This window comes from Dryobates pubescens, chromosome 10 (genome assembly GCF_014839835.1).
Source record: "Dryobates pubescens isolate bDryPub1 chromosome 10, bDryPub1.pri, whole genome shotgun sequence".
NCBI classification, from domain to species: domain Eukaryota; kingdom Metazoa; phylum Chordata; class Aves; order Piciformes; family Picidae; genus Dryobates; species Dryobates pubescens.
The window spans coordinates 23,523,779-23,536,730 of NC_071621.1; the positions used below are offsets into that span (position 1 = coordinate 23,523,779).

General features: G+C 38.1%; 1 protein-coding gene across 4 annotated transcripts in view; it reads right to left on the reverse strand.

The window, feature by feature from the left end:
• Nucleotides 1–12,952, reverse strand: part of CDK8 (cyclin dependent kinase 8) — an 80,634-nt gene that overhangs the window by 14,494 nt on the left and 53,188 nt on the right. For 2 of the 4 annotated variants that reach the window (XM_054164648.1, XM_054164647.1), the window contains exons 5-9: nt 10,391–10,448; nt 7,492–7,623; nt 5,263–5,406; nt 3,128–3,197; nt 2,047–2,119 (exon numbers count right to left, since the gene is read on the reverse strand). In XM_054164648.1, the coding sequence (XP_054020623.1) occupies nt 2,047–2,119; nt 3,128–3,197; nt 5,263–5,406; nt 7,492–7,623; nt 10,391–10,448 (477 nt within the window). The remainder of the gene's footprint in view (nt 1–2,046; nt 2,120–3,127; nt 3,198–5,262; nt 5,407–7,491; nt 7,624–10,390; nt 10,449–12,952) is intronic. The other 2 variants (XM_054164649.1, XM_054164650.1) reach the window with 2 other exon arrangements.

A 12,952-nucleotide genomic window follows, 5' to 3' on the forward strand; every position in this document is an offset into this window, starting at 1 on the left:
AATTATGAGCACTTCAGTTCTTCACATGTCAATACAAACTTTTTATGCATCACAAATACACAGAGTGTTCAGCAGCTTCCAATTGCACTTGGATACAAAAACACATCAAAAATAAAAAAACTCTTTATCAGAGAGAACTAGTTTCCTTGCTTATGTAGAATCATTCAGGTTGAAAAGAATCCCGAGATCAGACCAACCACTGAACTCTTTTAAGGTTTACCCCTAAACCATAACTCCAAGCAACACATTTAAATGACCTTCACACACATCCAGGGATGCTGACTCAACCATTTCCCTGGACCACCCATTCCAATGTATGACCCCTCTTCCTGTGAAAATGTTTTTCCTAATGTCCAGTCTAAACCTGCCTTGTTGCACTAGAAGGCCATTCCCTCTTGTTCTATCGCTAATTACCCCCCTGCAATGCCTTTTCAGGAAGTATCTCTAGTTTCTCCCTACTTTCAACATTAGAGAGCAGAGTTGCTTCACAGAAAATGAAGCACAACGGTACAGCTGCCTGGTAACTTCTTGCAATAACCACTTGGTTCACCTGGTTATACTTTTGGGTTTAATCTGAACCTTGAACACACATTCAGTTTTAGACTGGTTGGAGCATAATTCATCTGCTTGGACACCTCCATTCAAAAATGCTCACGCAGTATGCCACTAAAAGAGAGTTGCCACAAAAGTACTGTGACAAAGATAAATAGCAACATTTAAACAGAGGAAAAAGTAGTGAATAGAAAAAAAAAGGCATCTTAAAAATCCACAGGTCTGATCATTAGAGAAGTTACAGCTTCCAATGACTTCAACAAGAGTTACATGGTCCTCAGACACTCAACCCTCTTGACCATCTTCCTTTTTTCCCAATTTATTCCTTCCGTCTCCAAGGTCAAAAGCCTCCTGTTGTCTTGCCTCGCTCCTGACCCCTCAAGTATTTACCTTATATTCTAGGCTGAAAACATCTGACTTTAAAACACTAAGATAAGGAGCACATCCATTCAGAGAGCAGATAGACTAAAATTCTTTCTCCATATCAGATGTGTGTGTGTACATATACATATATAAAGTTTATTTTAGAGACCTGAAAGAAAAAAAGGTCAAATAGAGTAACTTGTGAAACTACATAATGCAGGCACTTCCAGGATTCAGCAAGTGTGTAAATGAACTGGAGACACTATTGAAAAATAAAAAAGTATATGTTCTACAGAGAAAATAATTCTTGTAAGAGTACTAGGAATTTTTCCGTAAGACATCCTCAAAGGATTGGTACACCATGAAGACACGTGAAAGCTTTCTGAGATACATGTTTGAGTCTCAAGTTAATTTTGTTTTAGGATGTAATGAATATGTAAAAAATTAGGCATTCAGGATTTTAAAAGTAAAAATTAGGCTATTAAAAATATGCAAAGCAGCAAAATGGCTAAGGATTGTGGCAACCCTGCAAACACAATTACAAACTAAACAGGACTTAAAGGCTTTAAACTTCTGCTATACTTGGTATAGAACTTAATTCAGTGAATCACTCTCAATCTTTTTACCGGTGTGAGAAGATCACAGAATTTTAGGGGTTGGAAGGAACCTCCAAAGATCATCTAGTCCAACCCACCTGCCAGAGCAGGATCACCTATTACCAGATCACACAGGAATACATCCAGGAAGATTTTGAGTATCTCCAGAGAGGGAGACTCCACAACCCCCTTGAGCAGCCTGTTCCAGTGTTCTGCCACCCTCACAGTGAAAAAAATTTTCCTCGTGTTTCCATGGAACTTCCTATGCCTCAGCTTCCACCCATTGCCCCTTGTCCTGTCATTGGGCATCACCAAGAAGAGCCTGAATCCATCCTCTTGGCACTCAACCTTTACATATTTATAAACATCAATAAAAAATAGAGTGGCTTTGCAGCTCTGATTGCAGCACATCAGTTGTTCCTAATGTTATTTATAAAATAACGTTAGTCACAGAACACTTGACACCAGCTCAACTCTCAAATTGAACACCTGTAACTTGTATGAAGCTTTTGTTTTTATGCATGCAAGAACTTACCAAGTGGAAAGCCTTACTATCTGGTTTGACTTTATGTTTTTCCATGTATTTGATAAGGCTGCAGTTGGTATACCTAGAAAAGGAAAAAACGTGACATTTCCAATATGCAAATTTGAAAGAGCAAAGCTCTCTTAGTAGCCACAAAACATCAAGAAGGTTTTAGTTTCCCTTGCTAATCCCCTATGCAGGGCAGGGGGGGAATCTACTAACACCAAAGACTCCTTAAAGTCATTCAGACACTGCAGAAACACATCTGTTTCCATCACATGCTTGTAAAAGCATCTCACATCGACATAAAATGCACATTTTAACCCAGGTGCAGACACCAAGCTATTACTGGATTTAAACTGCCTTTCACCAATTTTACTATCACATAGTTTCATTCTATATATTTATAATGCCAGTAAACATGCAGATAAATAGTAATCTACAAAAACATCCATGAATTCACTTTTTTGAAGAGGAGCTCAAAAGCAAGGTTTCTAAATGGTTACAGTAGGATGGCAGATGCAAGAAACATAAGTAACAGTACAGCCTCAAATCCCCCAGCATGCAAACAAGGCAAGGGTGTAGGGTCTTAAGTGCAGGTATCAGACTGGCAACGTGACAGTAAGACTAAAAGTTGTTCTTTTCCTTAGTCTTCATAATCTATGCTAGGCACAAAACCTGACAATTATACCCACTGCTTGTTGGAAACAGTATACCTTTGCCAGATGCCTTTTATGCAGCTATCACAGAAAAAACATTTCCAGTACCAGAGATTTGGAAACAGCTGTGACAAACTGTGCTCAGCAATCTTCAGAGCTGTGTGGGGTCTTACTGGCATTACCCATTTCACACCTGCCACCTTACTATTTACTGTCTCCAGCTACTCTTGTGATTCACACCACCTCTCAACAGGTCAAGTTCACCATTATGAAACTCCAAAATTATTTTTTGTTTTGCGGGTTTTCTTTAAACACAACTTAAGTCACAGCCATTTCATAGTCCCTGTTTGGGGACTATGGGAGCTACAAGAAAACTACGGTAGGGAAAAGCAAAATATGGCTTCTTAACGAGGCTCAACTCGAAGCAGACTTACGTGTTTCTCCGGAAGTCTTTCATTAAAGTTGAATGTTCAGGCATCTTTTTTATGTCTTCCCAATCTTTATCTGTAAAATCAATATGTATTAATAATTTTTTTTCCTCCCCCCCTCCCCAAAGTAAAGCAAAGGCTTTTGAAGTATCTCTATAGCCCTGATTTAAGTCTGCTTTCTCTACCCTTGCAGTTACTGATTTCTCTGTACATCTTGACTCATATTCCTTCATCACCTCTTCACAATAAATCTTACCGACACTTAAGAGGCTCCAGCTGTGTGCTGATTAACTCAAGAACTTGAAACATCAGCTGCCAGCTACAGTGAAGATCACCATACACTCAACAACAACAGAGGAAAAACATGTCAGCCATTGTGCTTGCATGCTTCAGGAATGTTATTTAATTTATTTAGGCAGAGTTGTGATCTCAGGACAGGAGTACGTGAGACTCCCACAAACATTTTCTCCTTCTAAGGAATTTCCCAATCTGACAGCACTGTCTTTAGCTAGAGGAAAATGCCCAGGGGTATTGTGCAAATTTCTGCTGTCTCAACATAAATGTTGCTGGCCAAGAAAAGGTTAATAAAAACTAAGATCTGCACACTCAAAGAATATTTCACCTAAACGTCTCTTTGCAGACAAAGCCTGAAAGTGATTTAAAGACAAAAACAAACAAAAAATCCCTACCAACACCTGGCCTCAAATGTATTACGTTCTGAAACTCCTGAAAAGGCTCCATGGGCAAGTAGATTGATTGCACTCAAACCCTTACTAAGTCTTAACACAGCTGCAGAACACTGGAAGCTTACAAATTTTAAGTGAACATAGAGATCAGAGATGAATTATTATTTAAAGATTCTCCTCTTTCCTTATGCCCCAAACTGACACTTTCAAATACAGCAAGTGTCAAAAAGCATAAAATTTGCTGCAATTAAAATATTTTTTCCTGACAAGAAACAGACTTAAGAAAATAAATAAAATAAATCAGACAGAGATCAGTAGAAAGAATTATTTCAACCAATCAGAAACAAAAATGAGATTATCTTTTTATGCAAGCTACACAAAAACAACGTTAAAAACCCAAATAATGTAAGAAAAGCATAAGAAATAGGTAAAATTCTGGGCTAAAGGCAGAAAAGGGCAGTATTGCTCCAAGAAGCACAATTAAAGGGGATGTCCAAGAAAATGAAGGTACTTAATACACAAAGACAACACTTCCTGGAATCTCAGAGAGCAGTGGAAGCAATGAAGCACAGACAGGACAAAGAAAAGTCAAAGGGAAAAATAAGAACAAATGTCATTAAAAAAAATTCTAAACCAATCAAGCGCAAACCCTACAAAACTCATGTGATACAAAGAAGAAAGTCTATCAGAAGAGTAAAGAAAAACATTATTAACAGTGTATGGACAGCAGCTGAGAACACAAGCCATGAGAAAGATGACCAAGAAGTAAAAACATCACTCTGACATCTGCGATCAAGTGAACTATAGAAGACAAAGCGTTAACTGAAAAGATGCAAGGCAGCCTGTAGAAAAACAAGGTATGAGCAACACTGAGGGGAAAATGCAACAAGTGGTATTCACATTGTAATCTGTTTTGGTTCATGCAACCAGTTCTCTGTTCCAGTTTGGAACAGAGATTTTCTCCGTGTCACAAGCTTTCCATTGGGGAATTAATGAACAGATTAAAAAATAATAATAATAATAAAACATTTCCCCCCCTAGCTTCAAGTGTCATGTTTAATTTAGCATGAATTAAACATCTGCATAATATTCACCAAATGATATATAGACTTTTTTTCCTTGGTTTCATACTATCATCTGTCACTTTCCAAACCTAAAAATCACTGCTGAAGAAACACAGAAATATTCCTTCTGATTTTTAATCCTCCACCATTAAACATGATATTTTAAAACTATAAAATATTGGTATGTGTAAAAGCAAAGATAATCCTACCATTAATAATGGGGGGGGGGGGGAGCTAATAGGACCATTAGACTCTAGATTCATAACTCGTGAACTAAAGACTGTGTTTGAACAGCTTTGTGGCTTTGATCGGCTGCCACCTTCATATGCAAAGAAAGCAATACAGATATCTTTCTTTGAACAGCAGTGGAAAAAAAAAGCACAGTGTGTACCTGCAGGAAATCCCATTACATTGAATATTCTGTCCAGCTGGTCATGGTGATAAGGATTACTAGTTTTGATATCTTCTTGTCGACAATGGAATATTGGCTCTGATGTTAGCAGCTCTGCAAATATACACCCTATGGCCCAAATATCTTTAAAAAAAAAGGAGAACAGGAAAAAAAAAATAATTCAAGTGAATCTTTCCAAAAACATTTTGGTGAGGCAGAATGTTAGTTTTCAGCTTATTAAAGATAAGGTCCTTGGCATTTAAAATTTCAAGTTTGTTTTTTGTAGAAGTGCAACACTTCCTTGACTTCTTTCACCTATCAATGCAAGTACACAATTCAGTAACTACAGAGGAGCAGAGAGAGTATCATACAAGTGCTTGTGGAGTTTAAAAGTGTAGTTACCATTTATTGCTGGGAAAACTAAGGAAAAAATAACCAAAAGGAAACTACTTGGGTAACTGCCCACATAAAATACAAATGAAGAGAAGTCAACCAATATTTAATCCATTCACTGCCATACTGTCCCCACCAAGAGATGAGCCCTTTCTGATCAGCTATTGGGTTTAAGAAATACTAAATAACCCCAAAAACACCAAGTTGAAAAGCAGGGACACTGGAATAAGCCAAATGCTATCTACAAAAGCTTGCAGAAAGAGATCAAGAAGAAAATCCATGCACACATACCTCACCAATCCATTAGATAATATTAATTTAAAAAAAAACAACACAAAAAACACCAACCAAAAGCAAACCAAAGCAACCCAACCAAACCCTGTTATAACTGTTATGCTCAAAACTGGACAGACTGAATTTTCCCAGTTGTCTTCCCGATTCTTTTTCTAGTGTATATATAAGTGCAACTTAACATACATAAAATAATGGTACACTGAAACTTTGAATGAATGAGAAAAGTTCATGAACAAGGGCAAAAGCAAATGAAGGAGAGAGCACAACCCCATTACTCAGTGTTTGTATACAGTCAGGTTTTATCTATGCTGAAAAAAGTTCATGGCTATGACCATTCATGCAGTTTCACATGCTGCAAGCAGAAGGAAATGCCAGTGAAGGAACATGCAAACAAAACAAAAGAGACACATTTAAAGGAACACAAAGAAAGGTATTCAATCTGTGAAAGAAATACACTATCAAAAGATAAGTAAATGAAAATACATAGAGTCACAAACATTAGAATTTCTGACAAGACCTTCAAAAAATAGTGGCTACAGTCTGACAAAAGAACTTCTGGTTATAGAAACAACATGTATGCCCACAGACAGCCTCTGTGTTTGCTGCAAAGTAAGCAGAGCATTGCAGGGGAAGTTATTTCCCCCCAAATGGTTGCTAGGCTTTAAAATATCTTTTAAACCCAGCCAGAAAGAGAGACCTTTCCAGTCCTCTTCCGTACAATCTCTCTCCCCCTTCCAGGGCAAAGCTGTTCACACCTACTAAGGGGGAACAACCCTCCAGTCTGCTACCGGGCTATTGCCTCTGTCCTATAGTCACAGTCCTGAAATGGCATGGGAGTGGCAGAGCTAACTCAATTGTGCCATGCTGAAGCTGTTAAATTCAGTCTGCTAAGTATGAATTAATGCCTCACCCTCCTCACCACTTAAGCTGATGTAACTAACGCCATCCTCACCACATCTGCATTGCCATGTTTGTTTTATTCTGGATATACCTGACACAGTGTCACAGCCTTATCTGTTGCATGACTGACCACATCTCACTACTTAAAACAATTCCTGTTCACATTTATGCTTTGAAAGAGAGGCTAAAATAGAGCTTATTTTTACACTTCAGTTTCAGTACAGCAAATATATTACCCATTCTACACATTCCTTATTTCATCTGTTTATTACACTAGGCAAAAACTTACAATAAGATTAATGCTTTGTGTCTAATCAATATATAGATTCTACTAGTAGTTCAAAGATGCATCCATAGCTTGCTTTGCCTCTAACAGCATTTACAAAGTCCTGTGTGAAAGCCACAAACTTGAACTGCATTGCAGGGCATGTGGAGCCAGCACCCAGAAATACTCCACTCACATACAGTCAGTAATCACAGTGAACTAAACAATTTATCGAAGTCTAATATTACTTCCAGAAAATAGCAACATACCTTTAGCTCAGCTACTGTCCTTAGCACTATTTAATGCCTCAACACTAAAGCACAGTTGATATGAAGAACAAAATGGCACATTTTTCCCCCCCCCCCCATTTTACTTACCAATAGCTTTGGTATAATGCCTCGCTCCAAGAAGCAACTCTGGAGCTCGATACCAGAACGTTACAACTACCGGATCCAAGTCTGCTAAAGGCTTCAGGGGTGAATTAAATAATCGGGCAAAGCCCATGTCAGCTGCAAAATTCAAAGAGAGAGGCTTTAAAATTTGAGGAAAACTATCCTGATCTTTTTTTTTTTTTTTCATTTTATACAAACTGTTCACTTGTTAGTGCTACCATCACTGCTAAATAAAATGCAAATGTAGACTGTAGCAGGTAAGAATTCTGTGAGCAGATTTTCTTACAGCTTTTGCAGAAGATACTGGATGTCATGACCTATGAAGTATATCATTATAAATCATTACTAACACGAGCCATTTAGAACAAAGAATTAACCACTGTTCTGAAAAGGCGCATCGACTCACTTCTCAGGACACTGGTGAATCCCCATTCGTTTTACCTGATATTCTCCAGTAAAATATTCCATTATTACAGGATGGTCTTTCGAGAAGCAGCATTTTAAAAGTGAACAAAATGCAGGTTCTGCAAAGGTTAGAATGATTTATAATACATACATGCACATCACAAAAGCTCCCTCCTCATCAGTTAGCTGTAGCAAAATTTCCTTCACACAAAACCAGCAGCTAAGCCTACAGCATCTGCCTCTCTGCTATCTTCTGCCAAGACGTATTTCCGGTATCAAGATGCAAGTACTAAATAACATTTAGGCTATGATTTTATAATTCTGTTGGGGGGGATTATAGAATTAAAAATTGCCTTTTTAAGAATTGGTCATATACCAATACAAAAGCTGTCTGAACTACCAAATAAGTGATACAGGAAAACACGGGCAGACTAAAATAACGCGCCTTCTCCCACCAAATCACTTTCTGGACCCACCAGTCCCCAAATCACAAGCCAGAGAGACTCTGTGGTGCGGGGATATACACATGCTGAGAAAGGCTCAAATGAAACAGGAGGAGTAGCCATTCTGAGGGAGAAGTACCTGCAGGTTACAGCTCACTGGTTGAGGGAAGACTGCAGTGCAAATGTGGGGCTAAGCTCGACTGCACAATCTGAAATATCTGTTTTTCATATGCATTCCTATTTATGATTGTTTAAAAAAGAAGCATTTTACAATATTCTACATTAAAATACCAATTACTCGAGGTATGATCAACCCATTAGTAACTATGAAAAAATGAGGAAAATTATTTGCAGAAAGTGAATTTATGACTCAAATGACACAAAAAGCCTATAAAAATTATTTTAAGTTAAATACCAGTTATGTATTTTTAAGAAAAATTAGTTACATTGAAAAAGTGGAAGCCCTTGGTATAGGTGGAACTTCTGCATTCTTCTCCTGCTGTGGCAATATCTTAGGAAAATAAGAAAAAAACCCCTACATTTTGACAACACACTTAGAAATGCAGGGTCCCCCTCCCTCTTCCCCCACTGGGAATGGATGGCTCAGAGGACTGGTGGTCCCATTACAGAATCTTTCACCTGTCCGCTAACAGAGTCTGACTAAATTTAGTTGTGCATTAAGTTATTCCCAAATTAATTCAAAACTAAAAATTAAGAAATAAATGGGTGGTCTACGTGCAATAACTAGCAAGTAGTTGTGTACAGCAAATACCACCACCACAGCTGAAAGCAAATGTGCCCAGAGGATGACATAGATTCTCAATTTTGGAAGCAACCGCTTTGTGTAGAGTAAGGTAGAGTAAGCAGAAGAAATTTTCCCTTCTGCTGTCCATGTCTTGTACAGAGAAGTCCTCAATCTCTGCTGTCAACTTTAAGCTTCAGAAGGGCATTAAAAACTTTCAGGGTAGGATCTGCAGAAGTGTTCAGCACTGGTCCATCTGCTCCGTGTATTTCAAAGGGCAAGGGGAGGACTAGAGCAGCACTGAACGCTTGAGGAAAATCCTAGCCTGAATCATTACACTAGTGATTAACAATGTCTCTCAGATAAACAAAACAGTAAGAGTACAAAGCAACAATGCAGAAGAATAATCTCACAAAAGAAAGCCAAAGGGAAGTGAAAAAGACCAACCAGGTTTAGAAAAACCTAGTTTTCAAAAACCTTTCAAACAGGGTTGCATTACCATAATATATAAGCAGACTGTGCATTAGCAGTTTGCTATCAAAGCATTGCCACGCTAAAGCACAGCCTGGTATAACTTATTACTGTTAGAATACAGTTAATATTTATTTATTTTGTTATTTTATTTAAAACAACTGAAGTTCTACAAATTATCCTCTCAATGTGAGCAGTAACTCCCACCAGATGATGTTACAATAGGGGGAAATGTGTTGCGTCCTTCCTACTCTGGTACACCCTGGGTTGAGCATTTAGCAGTAGTTCTGTATTACTATGTTTTCTGGACTTTTAAGATCCCTTGCCTCGATATCCAAGAGACCTGTCTACCCTCCTTTCAAGAATGTTTGGTAGGCTAAATGCCACCTTTGACTCCATTATAAAAATTTAATGTTTGTAGCAATGAATAGTTCCCTATTTAGATTTTACAAGCAGCAGCAAAATAATGTCATGGCATTAGAGGGGTAAAGGGCGGACATTTTAAAATCCCACTTCTCTCTTCTCCTTTCCCCCTAGCTGGCTGTCACCTTTATCCCCCATATAAAAATCCCCCACCCCACAGAAACACCCACTTAAACAAAATACAATGACATTTTCCACTTCTTATTGATGAGGCTACAGCATTTCATCATCAGAACTGATGGGGCTAATATCAAGAAGCCAGTCACTCAGGCAACAGCATTTAGGCAATGTGCCCAGGCACATACTAGTATTACAGTGACTACTTTTGATGGTACAACGGCACCTTCAGAACATTCTAACTTAAATGCTACACTGGGACTTATCAAAGATATAAACATACCAATTTTTACTCTTCCTCGCTCAGGACCTTCACCCATAACTAAAATATTAGCAGGTTTCTGTGGAAAAAAAAATAAATATACAATACATATACCACGACAAACCTAAACATCAGTCTCTGAAAAGTTAGTTAAGCTTTGTTTTGCCAGTTTTAAACCAACTTTGTTTTTGATAAAAATGACAAGTTTCTCTATCACCACAAAGCTGTGCAAGGACCCAAACACAGTCTCTCCCTGACAGCATATTGTTTGTTTCTTTTTGGTGTTTCTGCGCTCCGGCAACACACTTCCTAACTAACACCCTGGTGTCTGTCCTCAACTGGCAGGAGCTGCAGTTGCCAACCAACCAAGACTTCTATCAAAGCTGCCCCAGATCTCTCTGGTGGGAGGCAGTCCCATTGCTGCCCACCACCTCCATTGCCAGCACAGGGTTGGGTAGCCAACTCTACAACATGCATTGTCCAGGGCTATTATGAACATTTGCAGACATTTTACATGAAAAAATTCCTGAGTAAGATACAGATTCAACATTACCACATGACTTCATAATGGAAATAAAAATCATCTAGATTATTCCTGTTTAGAAGCACATACTAATTCAGATAGCTGCAAAATTAGAAAGCATTGCCCTTTTCTTTTTCTCTCCATCTTCCTTGTCTTTTACTAAAGAGGCGAGTTAAAAAATTGAGGTAGAGTTCAGCTGGTTAGAAACATAACCCACTCATCACTACTTCATTCTATATTTTCTGTCATCCTGCTTCTCATAGTCCAGTCTTGGCATCTTCAGTCAGAAGATTCCTCAAACACTAACACTGTTTATACAAATCAAACCTGCAGTGCTTATTTTGAGAGGGGGGAGAAAAACAAGTCAGGAAACTCACAACTAAAGCAGAAAACGTATGCAAGTCTTGTTTTGAAACAAAGTGATTTAGATACTCATTCATACTCTAAATCCTGGACAAAACAGAAGCTCCTGTTCAGTTGTGAACTGTGAGAATACACAACTCTTACTTTGCTTCCCCAGTTTAAACTGATCTGGAAAAAAAAAAGGCACCCTGGCAAGACTACCTAAGAGTTAAAATAAATCTTAATTATCTTAGTGTGATTTACAAAAAGCACTCCAGGAAATTCTCAAGTCTTCCTGAACCTATCAAGCTCTGGTGTAAGTAATTCAAAAAGAGAAAAGACCACAATTTGATACCAATCTAGAAGAAATTAGTGCTATGTAAAACAAGGTACAAAAAAATACATAATCCAGTACAAGATGTCCTTGAGAAACTTAATTACTGCTGTTTATGAACGGCAACAACATGGATTTCTGAAACAGTACAATCCACATACAAAATACATAAACAGAATTTGAGGAGCTGCCTCTCTTCTCTGAGAGCAGCTTGAAGACAGAAGAAAATGTTATAGCCTAACTATGATTAGAAGGTAAAATACATCCCACTGTCTTTCCAACAGCAATAATAGATCCAACTTGTGCTGCATTAGCTAAGCGATATGCAAAAAGACTTGTGTCTGTCCCACACCAACACCTTTCCCCCATTGTTGTTGCTGGGGTTCCCCCCCAATAAAAGCATACACTCCATGTCAGTACTGCTTCACCATAAAATAAACGCAGCATGTGGGCATACACCTCACACTGCATTCCATTTTGGCTGTATCTAGAAACATCCTAGAAATAAACAAGCAGCATACAATCTTTAAATTCAGAGTTCATGTCAAAGTTCAAAGCAATACAAACTGCTAGGTAAGAAAACAATTTCACCACATAAGTGATTCTATCACTATGCTGTGACTCCGAGTAAATACTTATATTTTTTACAAAAGCTCTTCTCAGCATATCTGAGGGGTTAATAAGCTACATGCCTAATCAATATTCCTTGGGTAGAGTTACCAATACATTACACAGCCATGACAATTTTTCAGATAAACAATACACTGACCTCAAGTACCATTTCCTCCTCTGCATTTTCACAGGCTGATAACACTCCACAAAAATGCTTGCAGCGTCCTCGTGATGTTTTTTACCTTAAGACATTTTACTGTTTGGATTTTGACAGGGACAAGGAGCCATATTCACACAAAGACTCCATAATGCCAGATTAGCAACGAGCAGAGCACTGAGTAACAACTCCTGCCCCGAAAACTCTTCCACCCTAAGTACAAACTAGGCAACAGATTGAAAAGCAAAGTACAAAGATGAGACAATACTAGCGAACAAAATCAGTAGCAACAGGCTGATTCACATTCAGATTTTCTTCCTCTTGGCATTTACAGAATATATTTTTTTAAATACAGGCAATCTGGAAACTCCATAAAGAGTCTTATAGGCCACAGAATAAAAAAAGCCCTCAGGCAATCCAGAATAAGCATTGACAGCAGTTCACCTCTTTCTCAAGTCAAAGGCCCTGCACTGAAACAGCTCTGTTTGAAACAAAAGGATTTCTACAACAGACAGAAATATTTGTAGAGGCATATCGCTGTAAAGATACATTGTCACAGTTGAAGACTTGAAATAATAATTTCAAGGTCACTGGTCTTATTCTGAAGGCTCTCAT